The 22,754-nt window shown below is 44.9% G+C and overlaps 1 protein-coding gene across 1 annotated transcript in view; it reads right to left on the bottom strand.

The window, feature by feature from the left end:
* CACNA1S (calcium channel, voltage-dependent, L type, alpha 1S subunit) overlaps positions 1 to 22,754 on the bottom strand; it is a 104,664-nt gene that overhangs the window by 71,889 nt on the left and 10,021 nt on the right. Inside the window, exon 3 of the mRNA XM_006892111.1 lies at positions 3,031 to 3,170. Within this exon, the coding sequence (XP_006892173.1) occupies positions 3,031 to 3,170 (140 nt within the window). The remainder of the gene's footprint in view (positions 1 to 3,030; positions 3,171 to 22,754) is intronic.

Below are 22,754 nucleotides of genomic sequence, written 5' to 3'. Positions count from 1 at the left end.
AATCAATGCACCTCATAAAGGGTCTTCCTCTCCTGCGCTGTCCCTCTACCCTCCCAAGCATGGCGTCCCTCTCCAAGGACTGGTCCCTTCTTTCAACATGTCCAAAATATGTCAGACAGAGCTGCAGAATGCTTACCTCCAATGAGCAGCCTGCTTTCATCAGATATTTCTTTTCTTTCTTTTAAAAAATGTGGTATTGTGCTTTGAATGAACATTTATAGGGCAGTTGGGTTTTCCTCTCAGCCATTCATACATCTTTTGTTTCTGACCCTGTCTGTAGTCCCTTCATTGTGACAGAATGCACCCCACTCTTCCCTGGGATTCTTCCATTTGACTTCCTGACCTGTCCCTTCTTGCACTCTGGATGTCACGCTGGGCAAATCCTGAAATCCCGTGCTTTTGAGCTTATATGGCTGCATGTAAAGAGGATATTGCCCCCTGATGTTATTGATCACCTTACAGGCCTTATTTGACTGAAAGTCAAGCCTTGGGGGTGAGTTTGTTCCAGGTTTGAAGGGTGACTAAGGTGCATAGTTTCAGGGATTTCACCAGTTGCTATAAGATGGGTAAACGTGACCTTTTATTCTGAGTTTTAAATTTTATTCTACCTTGCCTCTCACCCTGTCTAGGGCCCTCTACTGGAAACCCTTCAAGGTGATCATCAGTGGTCACCCAGCACCCTCTAGTTCTTCCGGCCTTCAGGTTGTGGAGTCTGGGGTTCACTAGGTCCTAACAATTTGTATGGGCAGTTAATTTCATGCGTGTTATGTCTTCTTCGCTCTTTGTTGCTCTGGACAGAAAAAGAGCAACAGTTGCATGTTAGATGGCTATTGGAAAACTCTGCAGATTCCAACTGATACTCATCAAAATAACAGCTAGAACATTATCTTTCTAGACTATGTTATGACAATTGACCTTGTCCCTCCGAAATTAAGGTATTAAGGTCTCAGGACTTCTATTTCTATTCCTGTTTCTCCTTCTTCCTCAACTTACTCAACCAACCATCCATTATCCTTTGAAGTCCACCTCAATTCTTTTTTTCCTTTATGACCTTCTTCTGACAACCAAACACCCTGGAACATATTGCTGGGTGAAACAAAGATATACTGTGTGGTACTGTTTTCTGACATCCTATTATTCTATTTACATTGATCTTGGCCCGCAACTGGGGCATTTTGTTGAAGATAAACTGACTGATTCACAGAATTCTTCTTTATTACCCTTTGTGGCTAAGCCCAAACCCCACAAAAACCCACTGTCAATTCCAATTCATGGTGAGTCTCCATCAGATTTCTAAGGCTATTCATATTTTTTTAAGGTTTTTTTTTATTATTATACAGACTCCCCTCCTTCCTTTCCTTCATCGACAAAGCTTAGCAGGACGTAAGCAATACATTTTAGAGAGGATGTGGAGAGGTGGGAACTCTCATACACTGTTGGTGGGATTATAAAGTGGTAAAACCACTCTTGAAGGTAGTTGGGCATTTCCTCAAAAAGCTGCACATAGAAACTTCATATGACCCAGCTATTCCACTACTAGAAATGAGAACTGAGACACAAATGGAGATTTGTACACCAGTGTTCACAACAGCATTATTCACCATCACAAGAACATGGAAACAGTTCAAATGTCCAACCACAACAGAATAGATTAAAAAATTGTAGTACATTCACACAATGGAATAATACTATGTGGCACTCAGGTGTAATGATTTCGAAAAATACTACATAACTTGGGAGAGACTGGAGAGCATTATGCTGAGTGAACTAACTCAGTCTTACAAGGACAAATGCTGCATAAGATCACTGTTGTAAAAATAGAAGGATAACCATGTATGGGGAGCCAAGGGAGGAAGGGAGGGGAGCAATAAACAACATCATGATAAATGGGGGAAAGACTAAAGTTATTAATGATGTCATTCCACATGGACACACAATCAACACCCCGGGGAGAGATCAAGTGACCTACTGCCCTGGGAAATCTGCTGCCTAAGACTTCTTTGAGGTGCTAAAGTGCACGGATATCACTTTAAAGACCAAGTTGTGCCTGACCCAAAACCCAGAGAACATACTTTTAAAAGTTGGATGACAAATAAGGAAAATATAAACAGAACTGATGCCTTTGATTTGTGGTGTTGGTAAACAATATTAAAAGGACTCTCAAAAGAACAACAAATTTGTCTTTAAAGAAGTGTAATCAGAGGGTTCCTTAAAAGAAAGGATGGTGAGACTTGACCTCACATACTCTGGTCATGTTATGAGGAGGAACCAGTCCCTGAAGAAGGATACAGCGCTTGCGAAAGCAGACAGTCAGTGATGGGAAGAAGGGCCCTCCACAAGCTGGATTGGCACAGTGACTGCACAATGAGCACAGTGGAGAGAGAGATGATGGCGCAGGACTGCGCAAGGTGTCAAGGCGCTGTACCTAGGGCTGCTACTAGTGGGATCTGACTCGATGGCATCTAACACCACCACCACCACAGTGGTTAAGCTCACAGTCACTGAAGGCAAACTACATTGGTTTGAATGCCTTTGTTGCTATGTGACCCCAAACAAATTCCTCGATTTCTCTGTGTTTTACTTTCTAGAGAGTAGAGACACTGAGAGAATTGTGAGGATTGAATGTAAAGTAACTGCTCAATAAATGCTGCTGTTGTAACTGTGTGAACTCAAGTAACAGGGACATCATTTAGGTCCATGCATTAAGTGAGTCATTGACCAAGGTTGAGAAGGTTATGGAAATGGGGAAACTGCCAGCCACTGAAACCACAATAGCATTTAGAACTTAAAGTGTACTATGGGGAATAAAATAAACAAAGTGCCTGTGAGGGAAGGGCCTGGTGGTCTGCCAGGCAAGACTGGGGGTCCTCCTCTTACTCACTCCATAATGACAGGTGTCTAGCTGCAGCGGCTTCATGGCAACTGTTAGCACAATACTAGGGCCCCATCCCACTTTTGGGATAGTTGGTTGTGGACACAGGGACATCAGGAAGCCCCTGCAACCTCAGATCCCCCAGTCTTGGGCCTCACCCCAGGAAGACGATGATGAAGTCCAGCACGTTCCAGCCACTTCGCAGGTAGGCGTCCTGGTGAAAGAGGAAGCCGTAGGCGATAATCTTCATGGCAGCTTCAATGGAGAACACAATGAGGAAGAAATACTCGAGCTTTTCCTGGGGAAGCAAAGGTGGTCACGTTACTCCTCAAAGCAAGACTTCCAGCACATTGCTGTGCCCTTTACATAGCCCTGGGGGCCACACTGTGATCCAGTAGGGCTGTCCCCCCTGCATAGACATGGAGCCCATGTCATGCCCTACAAGGCCCTACAGGGTCTGGAGGCCATGCTCACCTCCTCCCAGACCACATCCTCTCATCTCCCTCTGCTTTCTCTTCTCTAGACACACTGGACACCTTGCCGTCCCTCTGCCATGCCTGAGGACATTTGTTCTGTGTACCTGAAAGTTGGACAACGAATAAGGATGACAGAAGAATCTATGCCTTTGAGTTGTGGTGTTGGAGAAGAGTGCTGGATATCCCAGAGACGCCTAAATGAGTATGTCTTGAACAAAGTGCAACAAGGTTGTTCCTTGGAGGCAAGAACGGCAAAGCCTCTTCTCACATACTCTGAGCATGTTGTTAGGAGGGGCTTGTCCTCAGAAAAATACATCATGCTTGGGAAGGTAGAGAAGAGGAAGACCCAGAGCAAGATGAGTGACTGTAACAGTGGGCAGGTCAGAGATGCTGAGACTGGATTGGAATTAAGGCAAGGTTCAGATCTGCTGCTCGTAGGGTCTCTGTGAGTGACTCACCAGGTACCAAACAACATTCCTTTACTGGGAATGACCACCCCCCCGGTCCCCCGTCATCACTGTGACCTCACCCACACCTCTTCTCCACACATCCCTCCTTTATTTCCTGCAGGACTTTACTCAGTCATTCCCTCACGGAGGCAGTCACTGGCTGCTTCAGTCCGATTCCAGTCTCCCTTCAACAGTTCCTGTTTCTTTCCCCTAATTTCTTGTGTCTCCTTAGGATTTGATACCATATATTATCTTATTTGTCTTCTCTACCAAAAGGCAAAACCCATGAGATAATGGTCATTGAGGGTGACTTTTTTTCTTTACTTCCAGTGCCTGGAATTGGATGAACAAATGGCTGGTGCAGGGAAGACTTCAGTCCAAGTGCCCAGGTGGTTTCTGGTTGGGGTATCGTTCTTCTTCCACTCTCCTGGGGACTGAGAGTAGGAAGAAAGTGTGGAGTTATGTTTTTCGAGCTTCTCCTGCCCACACCCTGGGTTCCACACGAGTGGCTTTGGAAAGGACAGGCGCTATCACACTGTTACTCAGGCTGAGCTGAGCAGAAAGTGGGTGTGCTGGGTGGAGAAGTCTAAAGGTAAGAGACCCACAGTTTGAGCTCAGCCTCACCCTACAGAAGGTCCTGCTGACTCCCAGGTAGGGCGTCCCCTGTCATCAGGTCTGGTCAGTTACCGTGTCCTCTGTCACACTTCCTGGGGCCCAGCCAAGAGCTGGGAGGAGCAGGGTAAGCGGGTCCCTCTGGCAGGACTCCAAGTCAAAACTGCTCTATGTGAAGCTATCTACAACCTGACTTGGTGATTTTAAGAGCTCCATCTCTTAGGCCTCCCCAAGCACTTCTGTTGGGATGCAGCTCCAGCCTCTGCCTAGGCTTGGATTATAGCATCCCACAACTCCAGGAGACATGTGCATGTATGCACATGACTGGAACGTAACTGGTGCCCTCTGGAATGGTGCAACAAGACCAACCTTAGTCCCCTGTGCCCTGGCCAGGGCCTCTCCCTACCAGCAGACAGAGGAAGCCTCCACGTCATTTTATAGATTACCAAGTCCTTTATGGACAGAGCTGGATCAGGGCACTGACCATTCTACTAATGATTTGAGAAAGGATTTCTTTTTAGTTGGCATCGGTGACAACGTGTGAGGGGCAGGGTTTGTGATTGGGTGCTGTTGAGTTGGAAACAACTCATAAGCTGACCCTCCAAGGAGTTTTTGGGGGCAGTATATTTCACAGGAACAAAGTAATAAATTATGAACCTCTTCCAATCCATTGGCCAGATAGCCATCTTCCACCTTTGCCGGCATAGACTGGTGAGTGCATCCAAGGCTACATCTGTTAATTGAAACAAGTCAATCGGTATCCTGTCAAATCCTGGGACCTTATTTTTTGCCAGTGCCTTCAGTGCAGCTTCTATTTCCTCCTTCATTACCATTGGCTCCTATTCATACAGTCCTTCCTGGAATTTTTCAGTGTCAATCAATTCTTTCTGGTACAGTGAATCTGGGTATTCCCTCCATTTTTCTTTTGATGCTTTCTGGATCATTCAATATATTGCCCATAGCATCGTTGAATATTGTGACATGAGGCTTAAATTTGTTTTTCAGTTCTCTCAGCTTGAGAAATGCAGAGCAAGTTTTTCCCTTTTTATTCTCCAATTCCAACTCTCTGCGCTAACTCCATTATAATACTTTGCTTTGTCCTTCTGAGCTGCCCTTTGAAATTGTCTGTTCAGCTCTTTCACTTGGACATGTTTTCCTTTAGATTTGGCTTCTTGACACTCTAGTGTAATCTTTGGAGTCTCTTTTGACATCCATTTCAAATGTTTTCTTTCTCCTCTGTTTTTATAATCACCTTTTGTTTTCTTCATGGATGATATCCTTGATATCATCCCACAACTCATCTGGTTTTTTTAATCAGTGGTGTTCAATGCTTCAACCTATTCTTAAGATGATCATGAAATTGCTTCAAGATCATATTTTGGTTCCTGCAGATATATTTTCATTTTCGTTGGCCTCGATTTTAACTTGTGTATGAGTAATTGATGATGTGACCCACTGTCTGCCCCTGGCCTAGATGATTTCTTCCACAAATGTAGTCAGTCTGATTCCTATACAGCCCATCAGGTGCATTCCCAAGAAAGGCGATCTAATTGAGTATTTAAATTATCAAGTAATAACATTTATATCACGTGCAAGCAAAATATTGCTGAAGATCATTAAAAAATGACTGGAACAGTACATAGATGAGGAACTGCCAGAACTTTAAGCAAGATTTAGAAGTGGTTGTAGCCCCACGGCTATCATTGCTGATGTCAGACAGATCCAGGCTGAAAGTAAGGAATACCAGAAGAATGTCTATTTGCGCCTTATTGACTATGCGAAAATGTTTGACTGTGTGAATCATGACAAGTTGTGGCTGATATTGAGAAGAGTGAGAATCCCAGAGCTCTTGATTGTGCTCATGCAGAACCTATACGTGGATTAAGAGGCTGTTGTGTGAACAGAGCAGGAGAGCACTGCACGGTTTGAAATTAGGAAGGGAGTGTGCCAATGTTGTATTCTTTCTCCATACCTGTTCAATCTATATGAGGAGCAAATTATCTGAGAAGCTGGACACTAGGAAGAGGAGTGTGGCATCAAGATCGGAGGGAGACTAATCAACAACTTGCGTTATGCAGATAACACAACCTTGCTTGGCTTGCTGAAAGTGAAGAGGACTTGAAGCACTTGCTGCAGAAGATCAAGGAATGCAGCCTTTAGTATGGATTGCGTCTCAATATGAAGGAAACCAAGATTCTTACCACTGGATCAATAGGCAGTGTCATGATGGATGGAGAGGAGACTGAAACTGTCAACAGCTTCATCTTGCTTGGTATGAGAAGTCAGGAAATAAGGAGACACATTACACTGGGAAAATCTGCAGATAGAGACCTTTCTAAATTATTGAGGAGTAGTAATGTCAGTTTAAGGACTAAGTTACATCTAATTCAGGTCATAGTCTTTCCTATTACTAGCCATATATCTGAGACCTGGACAATGAATAGGATGACAGAAAAAGAATTGATGCCTTTGAGCTGTGGTGTTGGAAAAGAGCACTGAACATCCCATGGATGGCCAAGAGAACGAACAGATATGTCTTGGAAAGGGTGCAGACAGAGTGCTCTTTGGAGGCAAAAATGATGAGGCTTTGTCTCACATACTTTGAGTTATTATGCTAGGAGGGAGAAGAGTAGATGGTTGGTGAAGGAGAGGAAGACCCTCAACCAGGTGGATTGACACTGTGACTGCTGCGTTGGGCTATTGTGTGTCAAAAAGTGTGAGGATGGCACAAGACAGAACAGGGTTCAGATTCTTTTTCATAAGGCCGCTATGAGTCATGCTCATCTTCACGGTACCTCACAAGAACAACAACAATATATTTCACAGGAGATCTCTCATTTTTTTCCCATGGAGCAGCTCCTGGATTTGAACTGCATGCCTTTGAGTTGGTAATATAACTCCTTACCAGGAGGACACTAGAGTTCTCCTCGAGGCAAGGAGGGAGGGTTGCAAATGGTTCATTCACTTGAGCATGACCCCACAAATATCCGGACTTCTTGGTCAAAGACTTTTCCCTGAATGTATCATTTTCCCTGGCGTAGTGTAGGGAAATTGAGCACATATGAACTGGCCCTACTTTATTTATCTCACTGCTCATTTCTTTTACAACTTATAATCTCAAAGCTTTCTCCTTCTTCTGGAAAATGACATTTTATGATGAAAATGCAAAGCCTTATCATTCTGGTAAAACTTGAACTCATTGCTGTCGAGTCAGGATCAACTTAGCTGAGCCTCCACTAGACTTTTGAGGCTACAAATAGTACGGGATGAAATTGCCCATCCTTCTGCTGTGGAGCTGCTGGTGGATTCGAACCATCAGAAAGGCACTGCCTTTGAGTTAGCAGAGCCCAGCCTCCTACAGGCTAGACCTGTTGATAGGACCCATGCTTTTCATTAGTGAGGAGGGAGGCAACTGGTTTTGTGAAAGGGAATTGCAAGGGGGTGATGAGAAGCACTTTGCTTGGAGAAGCATGATTTTCTTGCTCTCTCTGCAGGGCAGCTTCCTGGGAGCCACTCACCCCATTCCCCCTTAAGGGAACTGTGTAAGAGACAAGAGTGAAGTCAAGTCAGCATTTACACTTTCAGTTCCCCGCAGCCCCAGGGTGACAGAAAGGAGGAGTAGAGCGGAGGGGAAGGAAAACAGGACCCAAAATAGTTTCAGAGCTCTCAGGCGAGGCAGCCAGGCATGACACCAGAGAGCCGGCACCTGCCGCCGCCCATTATGCAGCTGTCTGGCCCAGAGCCAGCTGGTCAAGGGCTGTGGCCTCGGATGGGGTTACTCAGGTACTGCAGCCTGTTAGCTCCAAAGACCCAGCTCTCCTGCCGTGCTATCCCCAGCCCAGTCCTGGAATCCTGGGAGCTTTAAAACGAACCCTATGCGTGCATTTCTGGGCTCTTTCCAGAAGGAGAAGGGAGGGAGAGGTCAGTGCGGTATGCCAGCTCCTGCATCATAGGAACAGTGCCACCAGCATCATGTTGAGTTGGCAAGGGCTCAGTCTGGCACCAAAAAACCAGGGACATTCATTCTACAAGTATTTATTAAGCATTTGACTGGGTGTGTGAGGCGAGGCTAGGCTGGGTTGTATCCCAAGATCAATCATTGACATCCCCTTTTCCTTTGTACTCCTTATACGTCTGCCATCAGCAGGTAGAAGGCAGTAGATCTGTGGAGTCAGAGTTCTCTCCAGTTTTGTTGATTTGGACAAGTTCCTACATCTCTGTGTGTCTCAGCTTCCTCCTTTTTAAAATGAAGATAATAATAGCTGCCTCGAAGAGGCAGTCTAAGGGGAGTGAGCACCATTGCCCCACGCACACTGAACGCTCAAGAAGTCACAGCTGCTCTTTCTTATTAGCTGTCTGGGCCCTTTGGGCAAGTGGTGGTTTTTCTATCTTCAGAGCTCCTCAAAAGCCTGTCCTTTCCCAGTTTCCCAGTGCTGCAGTGTAAGCCTGGCTGGTGGCTCACCAGGGCTTGGCTCTGTCCAGCCTGGAACTTGTCATGCTCTTACCTAAAACCTCATCTTCCTCATGGGTTCCCCCTTCAATGAATAGAACTGAGTCGCCCACACCAGAAAGCTAGGTGCTTCTCCAGACTCCTTCTTACTTTCCTCTCGGTCCCACCATTCCCACATGCAGACTTCTCTATTCCCTAACATCTGTGGTATCCAGCCCTCCTCTCCATCACCACTTCCCTCACTGGCTCACCTTCCCTGCATCCCTGTCCCTAATTGACAAATATCTGACCCCGGGTCCTCCACAGCTCCGTACTGCAACAGTACCTTCCCTCAGAATGAGAGGACTCTGAATTCACTGACTTCATCACTCGCCTACCCCTCTGCCCTGCCACTCATGCAGAATGACTTTCAGGTCCTCTAGATAGTTATCTGCCTCTACTCATCTGGCTCTCTAGCCTGGAGTGCTCCCAGGCTCATCGCGCAAGCAAAGCTATGTATCTGTGAAGACCTCTCTGATCTCCACAGGAAGAATGAATCCTGTGCGCCCTCTAATCATTGTACCAGTATATGGCCTTTTACTGCCTGCCATCAAGCTGCAGCCTCCTTGAGACCACATCATAGTCAGGCTTGTCGTCCTGGCTGGGAGGTTCTCAGTGGACTTATGACCCACCAACAGGAGACATGGTGGTATTTCCTTATCAGCAAGAGTATTTGGAAAAGGCAGATAGGCAAAGATTGCATTAGACTTACGGTGCTGGCAAAGACTGTTGAATATTCGCGTAGTCTGCCAGAAGAATGAACAACTCGTGTTTAAAAGAAGTGCTCTTCAGTAATTTGCTCTTTAGGAAAAGAACATCATGGTTGATAAAGTGGGGAGTCAGCACAAACTTTCAGTGAGATGGACTGACTCAACCACAAAGGACCGAAACATACCAGTGATCATGAAAATGGCCCACTAGCAGGCGGTGTTTAATTCTGTTACACATAAAATTCTGCCATGAGCTGCAGGCAACTCAACAGCATCTAATGACATCAGCAATGCAACTGGCGACATTGACAGCAGCATTTGTGTACAGGGGCAAGGACACCCTCCAAAGGAAGACCGTAGGGAGGGTTGAAGAAATGTCACCTTCATCCTCTGATTCTACACCTTTCCTCCTGAGCGGTATGCTCCCATCTCCCACCTGGAAACATTTGAGGCTGAGGGCTTTAACTCCAGTTGTTCCCACCCCCTAGAATGATTTTCCTCCAGATATCATGTCAGGTATCTAGCAGGCTCACTGACATCCTTCTGTCTAATCCCAGCTCCAGTGTCACAGGATCAGAAGGGCTTTCTGTCCTCTGCCCCAACCCTGCTCTCTCTCTCTCTCTCTTCACCCTGATTTATTGTTCCTTTTAACAATCACCACCATCTGGCCTGAAGTATAGGTGGTCATTTTGTTTTGTTTTGAAATCTATCCATCTTGACTAAGGTCCCTAAGATCAAGACTGCTCTGTCCACTGCTAGTCATCTAAATACAAAACAATACCAGACACCTACAGATGTGTGACTGACTGACTGACTGACTGACTGAATCAGTGCCCAGTGCTGTTCCACCAGCTCTGTCATCTGAGACAAGATAAGGGCAGGTGTTGAGGGTAGCACTTGGAAAGCTGTGTGGACATTCACCCCAACCTTGAAGTTCACAGGCAGATTCAGTGCATGAAGCAGGGGATCGGCTGGTTGGAGTTTACTGATGCATCATGATGCATCCCTGTGCAGGTATTACCCATACTGCACTTCGGCCAACAGTAGGTTGGAACAGAAACCAACAGTCTGATCCTACCTCTCTGAGGCAGTCTGAGACTCTGCTCTAGAGTCTGGATAGCACAGTGCCTGCGCATAGCTGGGGCCCAAGAATTGTTTACTAAATGAACGAACAACGGAAAAAATCTGATCTCTAGGGCAGCTTTAGGATTTCTGTTATTAAGAAGGGAGACCGGGGGCTAGAAAGACACAAACCCTGGCCTGAACTCCAAGCTCTGCTGATGGTGAGAGACACTGTGAACCTGCCTGAGTTTGTGAGGTGAGAACCCCATTTCCAAAGCCCTAAAAGGGCCTGTATTGCCATTGTGAATTGAACCACGTGTTCCTGAAACACATGTTGTAAATCTTCACTTCTATGGAAGGAAGGAATACACAGAACTGCTGTACCAAGAAGAATTATTTGACGTGAAAAAAATTTCAGCAAGTACCGTATGAGTAAGAGCCAAGAGTAATGAAGGGAAAAGTTGAAGTTGTAGTAAAGGCATTGGAAAAAGGTAAGGCCCCAGGAACTGATAGAATACCAATTGACATGTTTCAATTAGTAGATGCAGCCCAGTATGTTCTTATCTGTTTATGCCAGAAAATCTGTAGGCCAGCTACCTGGCCGACTGACTAGAAGAGATTCATATTTGTCTTGATTTTCAAGAAAGGTGATCCAATAGAATGTGGAAATTATCAAACAATATCATTAATATAACATGCAAGCAAAATATTGTTGAAGATCATTCAAAAGTGGCCAGAACAGTACAATGAGAGGGAACTACCAGAATTTCAAGCTGGTTTTAGAAGAGGCTGTGGCACAAGGGTTGTTATTGCTGAGGTCAGATGTATACTGGCTGAAAGGAGAGAATACCAGTATCTATTTGTGTTTTATTGACTATGTGGATCATAACAAATTATGGCTAACATTGAGAAGAATAGAAATCCCAGAACACTTAACTGTGCTCCTGCAGAATCTATACCTAGACCAAGAAGCTGTAGTTCAGTGGCCCAAGGGAATACTGTTGTTGTTGTTTGATACCGTCGAGTCGTAGACGACTCATAGCGACCCTATGAACGAACGGCCTGAGCACTGTTCGTACATAGAGTTTCCGGGTGCAAGCCATTTCGGAAGTGGATGCCGCTCCTGCTTCCAGGCTTGATTTAGTCGGGAAGCTCCAGCCAACACTGTCCACCATGGGTACCCATTACCACGATTGGCACATCACTGTCAGTCTTCAGCATCACAGCAAACACGAGTTACCTCAAGGGAATACTACATGGTTTTAAATCAGGAAGATATGTGTCATGGCTGTATCTTTTCTCCCTTCCTATTCAATCTGTATGCTAAGCAAATAATCCATGAAGCCAGACTCTATGATGAAGAATGTGGCAAAGGGTTGGAGGAATATTCATCAACAACCTGCCTCATGTAGGCCACACAATTTTGCTTGCTGAAAGTGAAGAGGATGTGAAATTTTTGCTGCAGAAGATCAAGTACTACAGACTTCTATATGGATTACATCTTAACATCAAGAAACAGAGGTCCTCACTTCACTACCAATAGTCAACTTTATGATAGATGGAGAAAGGATAGAAGCTGTCAATGTTTTCATCTTGCTTGGATCAGCAATCAACACCCTTGGGACCAGCAGTCAGAAAATCAGGGGACATATTGCATTGGGGAAGTCCACTGTCAGGGACCTCCCTAAAATTGTGAAAAGCAATGATGTCAGTGTGAAGACTAAGATGCACCCGATTCAGGCAGTGGTCTTCTCAATCACTTGGTGTGCATCAGAGAGCAGGACATTGAATGACAGAAGAAGAATTGATGCCTTTGAATTGTGATGCTGGAGAAGAGTACTGAAGATTCCATGGACGGTAGATAGAACAAAAATATACGTCTTGGGGAAAGTGCCCCCAGAGAGCTCCTTGGAATCAAAGCTTTGTCTTTCATATTTTGGACATATAGCTAAGTGGTTTGAATCCACCAGCTGCTCCCTGTGAGAAAGAAAGACTATCACCTCCTGTGCTCCTTACAGCCTCTGCAAAACTGCTGGAGGGTTAGCTATGGATGAGTTGGTTCCAGCTCAACAGCAGTGAGTTTGAGAGTTTTGAGTCAACTGGATAGAATGAGATTGTCCATCTTTCTCCCACAGAGCTGTTAGCTTATTAGAATTGCCAGAGCAGTCTAGCTTTTGGGATAGCAGTGCATTTTCCTTTGGATGAGGCCACCAGAGTTCCCTATAAATGGTTCCCACTGATAGAGGTAATTGCCATCAAAACCACTCCAACTTACAATGATGACCTTATGTGGAACCATGAAAGAAAGGTGCCAGGTCCTGAGCTATTTCAGGATCATTGGGATATCTGAGTTAATTGTCATAGCATTATGTCAATCCAATCCATCTCACTAAGTTTCCTTGTTGTTAATAACTCAAGCTAAGGTCTTTTCAATTGCTTCATACACAGGTGGAAAATGGACAATAAATAGGATTGTAAAAAAATTGACGTCTTTGAATTGTGGTGTTGTGAAAGAGTACTTGACTACCCCATGGACGGCCAAAAGAACAAACAAGTCTACCACTGAGGAAGGGCAACCAGGGCGCTCCTTAGAGGCAGGGATGGTGAAACACGGTCTCACATACTTTGAGCGTGTTTCCAAGAGGCAACAGTCCTTGGACAAAGACATTGTGATAAGGAAAATTGGAGGGTTAGCAAGAGAGAGCAAGACCCTCTAGAACATGGATTGACCCAGTGAGCTGGAGCCTGGCGGATATTGTGAGGCAGGTGCGGGACAGGGCAAGGCTTCTCCAATTATTCATGGGGCCACGATGAGTCAAGTCAACTCAATGGCACCTAACAACCACGGCCACTTTACGAGCCATCAGATAGCAAGGGATTTCCCCCAATGATGCGTGCAAAGGAAGTGAGCAAAAGTTTTACCATCCTCACTGCTAAGACACATTTTGGTTATATTTTTAAGATGAGTTTGGTCTTCTGGCAGTTCAAGGTACATTTAGGCATTCGACTAGTATCTCTTGTCCACTCTACAAGATGTTTTTTGCTTTAAAGGGATCAAGTGGATTTTGTTGTAAGTGAAGGAGCTGATGGAGCTTTGAGGGGGTGGCTCGGCGTGGATCTGCATACACCTAGGCATCGCTCCACTCTTTGGGGGGGTGTCTCTGCAAGAGAGTAAGGTAGCTAGACAGGCTTACTAGGATAAAACACTTCTTTTTGAAAAACTACTTATATGTACTCCCTTCCTTGACTTAATAAGTTAGGAACCTCTCCAAATGACTGAGGAGCAATGATATTAGTTTGAGGACTAAGGTGTGCTTGATTCAGATCTTGGTCTTTTCAGTCACGTGCTATGCATCTGCGAGCTGGATAATGAGTAAAGATGACAGAAGAAGAATTGATGCCTTTAAACTGTGGTGTTAGAGAAGGGGGCTGAATAGCTCATGGACTGCCAAGAGAATAACAGGCTTGAGGAAGGTGAAGCCTGACTGCTCCTCGGAGACAAGGATGGTGAATATTCACTTGCATACCTTGGGCATGTTGCTAGGAGAGGCTCTTCTTGGAGAGGGACATCACACTTATAAATGTGAAGGGACAGTGAAGGAGAGGAAAACTCTCAATCAGGTGGGGCGACACAGTGACTGCAGCAATGGACTCAAGTGTGTTTGAGATTGTGAGGTTGGCACAGGACAGAACACAGTTTAGGTATGTCCATAAAGCCAATAAAGCCACTATTTGTATTTTACTCGACAGCACCTAACAATAACCACCTCCCCTGACTTATGATGTATTCCAGTTATGAAGGACCGCACTTACAACCAACCATCTGGGTTTCTTTTTTTCTTTTTCTCCCCTGACTTACGATGTATTCCAGTTATGAAGGACCATTCTTACAAACAACCATCTGGGTTTCTTTTTTCTTTTTTAAATAATCATGCTATGTCCTACATACAGTGTTGTAACCTGTGCTTTGCCTATTCGAATTCTCCTAGGAAGCCCTGGTGGCATAATTAATAAGAAGTTGGGCTGTTAATCTAAAGGTTGCACTTCTCCAGCAGTTTAAATCCACTAGCAACTCCAAGGCATGAAGCTAGACAATCTCCTCCCTTGTGATTTACAGCCTCTTGAAAACCCACTGGAAGGTCAACTATGAGTTGGTTCAACTTGATGGCAATAAGTTGGCTGGTTGGGTTTTCTCTAATGTTTACTCTCAGGAGTTGAGTGTTATGATTTATTATGGTCTGAAAAATCAACAGCAATAATAATGAAAACAAAGCAATAAATGAGGCAGTTGACTTTTATCAGAACCAATTTACTGCCTATCTTTCTCCCATAGAGTGGCTGATGGATTCAAACTGCCTACCTGTAGGCTAGCAGTGCAGCTCCTTACCCACCAGGCCACCAGGCTTCCCCTCAGAATCTCCCAGATGTGCTCTTTCTTACCATCAGTACTCTTTCTCCCCCTCCCTAGCACAGTAGTTAGATCCTGGAGTTAAATTATCTGGAGAAATAATTAGTGAAGTTGAGCCCTCCACGGCCTCCTCCCAGGTCCTGCCACATCCTTCAGGGCATTGCCTAAAGCAGGTTCCAGGTTCAGAGGATCTTGAGATCTTCCAGGTGTACTGAACACAGTACAGAGTCTGGAGTTAAATCATCTGGAGTCCACTGCTTAGTGCCTCAGTTTCCTCATCTTCAAAATGGAGTGAAAGTACAGAATTTTTGTAAGGATTAATGTATGTGACTAGGAGAGGTTTTGACATATATACTGGGTGCTTATTAACTATTGGTGATCAGTGTCATTAACACTCAAGGCAGTACTGGTATCCCACTGTCTTCTAGGTTGAGCTCATCATTCCCCTTCACCACCTTTGGAAAGATACAGACCCCTTCCGTCACTCTCAGCTCTACAGGCTCCCTTATCTAGAAGTCACTGGCTGACCCTCCTAGGCCTGGCGGGAGTTTGGAGTTCCAGGGTGGGAAGGGCTGGGGGGTGAAGGGAAGAAGTCCCTACTGAGAGGCCTGCCCAGATCACATTCATTTCAGTGAGTGTTCATGAGGCTAAACATAGCCACCTCCCTCACTCCTCAGCCAGTCATTTGCCAGAGCTGGAAGCCGAGGTGGTGCTGGAGCTGCCAGGGCTCTGGACACCTGATGAATGGTGCAGCCACCTAGCTCCAGACAAGCAGCTGGCCCTGAAGCATCGGGGGAGGGGAAGCAGGGACCTGCCTTCCTGTAGTTTGTGGTGTTGGGCACCTTGCTTCCCCTATCTAAGCTTTGTTTTTCTCATCCGTGAGATAGGGAAAATAGTAGAGCAGGCATGACCTTCAGCCCACAACTGAAGAGTACAACAAATGTCTTAATTATTTTTTCCCTATTAATTCTTTTCTGTACACACACTTTCTCTGGATCCTGAGCTCATATCCTCAGGATGAAAAGAACCTTAGCTGCAGTTATTCTTAGTGCTTTTCACCATCCTGCTGGCCCTGAGGTTTTGCCCAGACTGTCTCAGGCAGCACCAAGGTCTCAAGGAGCAGTAGCACCTCTGTTCATTCTGGCTCCATCAGGTCCCCTTCAGGGCACCATTAATTGTTGCCATGGGAAGCTGAGGATGCAGAAATAATTAGCGAAGTTGAGCCCTCCATGGCCTCCTCCCAGGTCCTACCACATCCTTCAGGGCATTGCTGTAAAGCAGGCTCCAGGTTGAAAGGACCTTGAGATCTTCCAGGTGATGGCCACTAGCTTGTGGGAAGGCCCTCTCTCTTTAGCACTTTCCCCCTCGTGCTGAGCGCAGGTGCTAGAGAGCAAAGCCAGAGGCCCGGCCACATGTGTCCCCTGAGCACAGCCCTCCCTGCTGCCTGCCTGAGGGAGTGAGAAGGCAGAGCAGTGGAGTAGAAAGCATTGCAGGCAGCCTTGGCCTCTCCACAGGGTTTTATTCTGATACCTCTAGTGTTATTTGTAGCCTCTGACAATCTGTAGTGTCAATTGTGAGTCGGTTCTGACTGCATGGCAACAAGCTGGGTGAATGAGTAGAGTTTTGGATGAGTTTGTCAGATCCCACCCCAGCAGCTGTCATGGCTGAGACAATGACAGTGAGTCAGGCCTGGGCTCAGGGAGACTGGCTGTGGGCTGTGAGTGCTGGGGAGGGTGAAGGAGGAAAAATGACTACACAATGAGCATCTCATGTTCCAGGCTGGGTCTGATGGCAGCCTAGTGTGGCTCCCTTTCACAAATGGGCTGACTAAGACTAAGAGAATAGGAGACTCTGCCAATAAACATCTAGATTGAAACTAGGTTAAAATCTACTGTTTCCCTACAGTTCCTTTTGAAGATGGCACAACTTGGAAAGAAGTATCTGGCACTTCTTCAAAGGTTTTTATTGTTTAGCAAATTTCAATCTCCACAGTACTTTGCCTATTAGGGTTGCTGAGACTCCAGGAAGGGGAGCTAAGCCCCACTTGTGGGAAGATGCAGTTTCATATTGACAGACCCTTGTTGAGCACAAGGAGCCATGGTGGCCTAGTGAGTGAAGGGTTGGGCTATTAGCCCAAAAGATCAGGGGTTCCAATCTACCAGTCACTCTGCAGGAGAAAGATGTGACAGTTTGCTCCCATAAAGACTTAGGGTCTTTGCAAATATATGGGGCCGCTCTACTTGGTCATAATAGGGTCACTATGAGTCAGGATTAGGGAGCTCTAGTAGCCTAGTGGGCAAGGAGTTGCACTGCTAAGCCAAAAGTAGGTAGTTTGAATCCACGAGCTGTCCTGTGGAAGAGGATGGACAGTCTCCTTCCAGGTGATACACTGCCTTTGAAAACCTGCTGGAGGGTGAGCTATGAGTCGGTTCTGATTCAACAGCACCCAACAACAGCAATGACATGAGTCCAAATTGACTCCGTGACAATGGGTTTGATTTCTTTTTTTCATTTTCTTCTTCCTTTCTAAATTTTGTTTTGTTTGTCGAGTAAATGACAGCTCAGACCACCTTGTACCCTATAATCCCCTGTTCTCTGAAGGACAAAACCAGAGCTAGGCCCTATCTCCCCAGATGGCAGGGAGGAGTGGGTGGCCGGCCACAGGAGTCAGCGGGCACATTCCAGACCCTAAAAAAGACAACCGTCCTGGAGCCAGAGGACGCTGAGCTGCAACCTGAACCCAGGAATGCAATGGGGGCCTGGCAGAGTTGGCTGACCTGCAGTCCCAGCTTGGGGTACAGGGGGCAACAGAGGAGGACTCAGAATGGGCAGCTCTCCTGACAGGCCCTGTCCACGCCATCGCCAGATGAGGCACTCACTTCCTGGGGACTTAGAAAAATTCAGCCAGAACTTGGAAATAAGCTGAAGAGAAGGTACTATGTCCTTGTAACAGCACGCTGGAACGATGTATAACAAGTCTGGCCAAGGGTTATTTCATTATCTAGATAGGACAAGGGTTCTCTGCCTCAGCACTAGTGATAGCTTGGAGCTGGCTCGTTCTTCATTGTGTAGGATGTTTACCAACACCCTTGGTCTGTACCCACAAGATGTTAGTCATATACACCCCTTCCCTCTGTAGCTCCCTCCTGCCATAATTATAGGCATTGCTAAGGTTCCCCAGTAAGCAAAACTAGCTCCCTCCCAACTCTTTTTTTTTAAAAAAAATACTAGTTTATTTACAAAATTTGAATACACTGATTTCAAGAATAGATTCTTCCAATTTCCCTCATCCTCCACCCATTAAATTGTACAACCCCGTGATTAATCCCCCTTCCCCTGCATATTCTCATCCCTCCGCTTCCACCCTCCCCAACCCCAATCCTTAAACTTAATCTACAATAATGTTTTTATATAATAATTATCCTTGTGGAACTGAGTTAGTTCACTCAGCATAATGCTCTCCAGTCCCTCCCAAGTTAGGTAATAATTTACAAAGTTATTGCTCCTGCGTGCTGCATAGTATTCCATAGTGTGCACATACCATAATTTCTCAATCCATTCATTTGTAGTTGGATATTTGGCTGTTTCCATGTTCTTGCGATGGTGAATAATGCTGCTATGAACATTGGTGTACAAATCTCAGTTTGTGCCTCAGATCTCATTTGCTTAGTGGAACAGCTGGGTCATAGAGAATTTCTCCATTCATATTTTTGAGGAAGTACCAAACTGCCTTCCAGAATGGTTGTACCATTTTACAATCCCAACAATGTACAAGAGTTCCTTTCTCGCCACATCCCCTCCAACATTTATTACTTGCTGTCCTGTTAACTTTGCCACTGTTATTGGAGTGAGATGGTACCTCATTGTGGTTTTGATTTACATCTTTTTTTTTATTAATTTCAATGAACATTTACAGAGATTTTGGATTTCCATTCGTTCATTGCTGTACTTTTCTCCCTGTGATTTGCATCTTTCTTATTGCCAGTGATTTTGAACATTTCTTCATGTGTCTGTTTGCCATTTGAATATCTTCCTCTGTGAAAATTCTTTCCAAGTCTCTTGCCCATGTTGTAATTGGTTTAGGTTACCAGACTTTTTCTTGTGGAAGCCCAAGAGTATTCTGTAAACCTTCATTATGAGACTCTTGTCTGACATAGTATTACCAAACTCCTGATCTAAAGGATAAGACCTTTGTTTGCTTTTTACCGTTTCTATTCTGTAGAGATGCAAGTAATTTCCTTCTGGTAAAAAAATAACCCTACAGATTATAGTTACATTGTCTTGTAGGACATTAACCAGTTTTTAATCTAGCGATTCTATTCTACATTCTTTCTCCAAACTTGTGTAACTTTTATCCTATTAATTTTCTTGAGAGCTCTGGTAGCTTAGTGGGTAAAGAGTTGCACTACCAACCTAAAGACAGTTAGTTTGAGTTCCCTGTTTCTCCTCAGGAGAAAAATGAGCAATCTCCTCCTGTGGAATTCACAGTCTCTGAAAAACACTGAAGTTATGGGTTGGTTCCAACATGACAGCAAACAATTCTTTAGAACCAGCTCTCTTCTTCTACTTGTTGTTAAGTGCAGTCGAGTCGCAGGCGACTCATAGCGACCCTATGAAGGAGAGTCCTCGATGCTTGGGTGCCTTCCATCCTCTCTCCAGGTTCATAGGGTTTCCGGAGGCAAGCTATTATGGAAGTGGACACCACTCCTCCTTCCAATTCTTCTACTTACTCTTTTAATTAATTAAAATATTTGACTTGTATTCCTTCTATTTTTCTTAAAAGGGGAAAATTTTACCTTTGTTTCTTTATACACATTCACACACAATCAAAATTTGAGCATACTAATGGCAATCTACTCCTTTCATGCAAGTACATGCATTAGGGCCACATGGAAGTGGAAATTAAAGAGTGTAAGTGTGCGTGTGTGTGCGTGTGTGTGTGTGCGTGTGTGTGCGTGTGTGTGTGTGTGCGCGCGCGCGCGCATGTGTGTGTGTGTGCATGTGTGTGTGTGTGTGAGAGAGAGAGAGATAGAGAGGTGGAAAAGATTATCAGCTTTCTTAAGAATAATTCTAGTAGCTGCAAATTATAGAGAGATAAATACGGTTCTTGCAAATCCTAGTCTGTCATTGAGAAAACACGAGTTTTTTTAAATTGCTGCACTTTTAACTCTAGGGTATGTGGGAATATAATACCACAAAGGAAGACAAACTGTCACCTAAAAGTCAGTGCTCCTGCTCTGCATGCATATTCCAGTAATTCATGTTTTGGGGTAAGTTCCCCTTATACTTTAGGGAAATGTCAAATTTGGAAATTCCAGGAAACATTTCTGTTTAGAAACTGTAGGACAACTACATTATAGAATCCTTCTGATTTTAATTTACAAACATGCAAATTTAATGAAAATAAATGTTTCCATTCAGATTGTTTTACATCTTTCTCTGCTTCCGCTCCCCCCCCCCATCTTGTGTACCATCAAATTGGATCTGACTGGCACAGGAGGAGATTGCCCCTCCTTCTCCAGCAGAGAATCTGGTGGATTCGTACTGTGTGCCTTCGGGATTGCAGTGCAGCTTCTTTGCCGTTAGACCACCAAGGCTCCCTCATCTTTCTATTCTATTATGAGAGTCTTGTTTTTCACTTTCTGAAAATGATGCTTAGGTACAAGATAGCTTTGTGAATGAGAAAAGATGTTGCAAAAGCCATCAATTTCTGCCCAATAATCAGCCACTCTGGTGATGGTGGTTGTTGCCTTTCCACATGGATCCCTTCAGGTTGGCTGAGGCCGAAATGGTGACCCTTTCAAGGGTCTCCTTTAATCTCTCAAGGGGTACTCTGCAGAAGCAGGGTCCCTGAAGACCTCAGGAAGCAAGGGGGACTTTTAAGGGGGATGTGAAGGTCTAGGGTTTGGTCTTGGCTTCCAGTTGCCATTGGACATCCCACTGCCCTTCCATGCACCATCATGGTGACTTAGTGTCTGTTGTATCCTCCCTCTTCTCTGGAAAAGCATGCTTCTTCATGACCTGCCTCCACAGACTTCCATTCTCCTGGGAGATTCTGAGTCGGAGCTGAGTTGGGCAAGTTTGCAAAGTTTAAGGCTGGCTGTTGCCTTGGGCATGTGGAGTCCTGCCTGGAGGCTGAAGTTGAATGTTCTGAGTGTCCGTGTTGACATGGGCAGGTGTCAACTGCACAGCTAAGAGAGAGCAGGGTGGCTGGAGGGAGACAGGGAATCTATCCTCCTGGGTCCTCCTTCCTGAAAAGCAAAGATTGACATCCTCCTCTCTCCTGATGTACAAAAAGCCTTGCCTAGATGCTCAACAAAGGGTATAGACCTGCCCAAATGGCCAACGACGACATGCACGGTGATTTAACCTTTCTGTACCTCAGCTGGCTCATCTAGACAGTGGGAGACATCATAGTATTTACCTTATGAAGATTACCATAGGACTGTTGTTGTTGTTAAGTGCTGTCGAGTCGCAGGCGACTCATAGCAACCCTATGAAGGAGAGTCCTCAACGCTTGGGTGTATCTCATTCTCTCTCCAGGTTCTTAGGGTTTCTGGAGGCAAGCTATTACAGAAGTGGATGCCACTCCTCCTTCCAAGCTACCATAGGAATAGGTGAGATAATAAATGAACAGTAGTAGTCTAGGGCCTTACACAGTGCAAGTACTCAACAAACACTGAATATTACTGATGACAGCAATGATGTTGAGTATTATTTCCTGAAAGATAAGGAAGGATGAACAGAATAGTTGTCTGAATAAATGACAAGGAGACAAGGAGAGGGGCTTAGGAGAAAACAGGGACACATGGCTTGTAAAGTGAAGAGGAATTGTTTATCTGAACTAATTCTTTGGATATAGATATTGGTGGCTATTCTCTTTGAATCAGGAACAATCTGGAAGTTTCTGAAACCAGAGGCTTGATGGCTGGGGAGCTGGGTGAGGCACTGTGGTCCCTGCACAATGAAGGTTCCTTATGTTGATATATTATTAGAGTCACAGAGTGAATGTCAACTCATGAGGACTGTGTTTTCAAGGCTGTGATATTTCAGAAGCAGATTCTCAAACCTGTCTTTACTGATACCTTTGTGTGGGTTTGAACCTTCAACCCTTTGGCTAGTAGTTTGTGCCATTCTTTTGTTGATAGATACTACAGTCTACAAGTTTGCGACTCTCCTGGTAATTACTTTAAAGTATACAATGTCAAATGATGAAACTAAGCTTCAAAGACATTAGTATATAAGGCAAAAGGCCTGGTGATGCATGTTACTTTGGAATTGACTCCATGGTGAAAAATGATGGTTTGGTTTCATTTTTATTTTTGGTAAGAAAAAAAAATTGTATTTAGAATTAGCCAGCTGGACTCAGTTTAGACGATCCCAATTTTGTTGGCAACATCCAAAGCGTCACAGTCTAAAGCAAGTCAAACACAGGCCTTCTTCTCTCCATCAGGCCTAATCAAAGTGTTGGCCTTGGCTACATCAGTGTCATAGAGCTTCTTTACAGCTTATTTGATTTGGTGCTTGCTGGCCTTGACATCCACAATGAACACAAGTGTGTTGTTATCTTCTATCTTCTTCATGGCTGACTCAGTGGTCAGGGGAAATTTGATGATGGCATAGTGGTCAAGCTTGTTTCTCCTGGGGGCGCTTTTCCAGGGGTATTTGGGCTGCCT

This window comes from Elephantulus edwardii, unplaced genomic scaffold (assembly GCF_000299155.1).
Source record: "Elephantulus edwardii isolate Elephantulus edwardi_28Jun2011 unplaced genomic scaffold, EleEdw1.0 scaffold00110, whole genome shotgun sequence".
Taxonomy (NCBI): domain Eukaryota; kingdom Metazoa; phylum Chordata; class Mammalia; order Macroscelidea; family Macroscelididae; genus Elephantulus; species Elephantulus edwardii.
The sequence above is the reverse complement of the archived record's forward strand: the minus strand, read 5'-3'. Positions and strand labels throughout refer to the sequence as shown.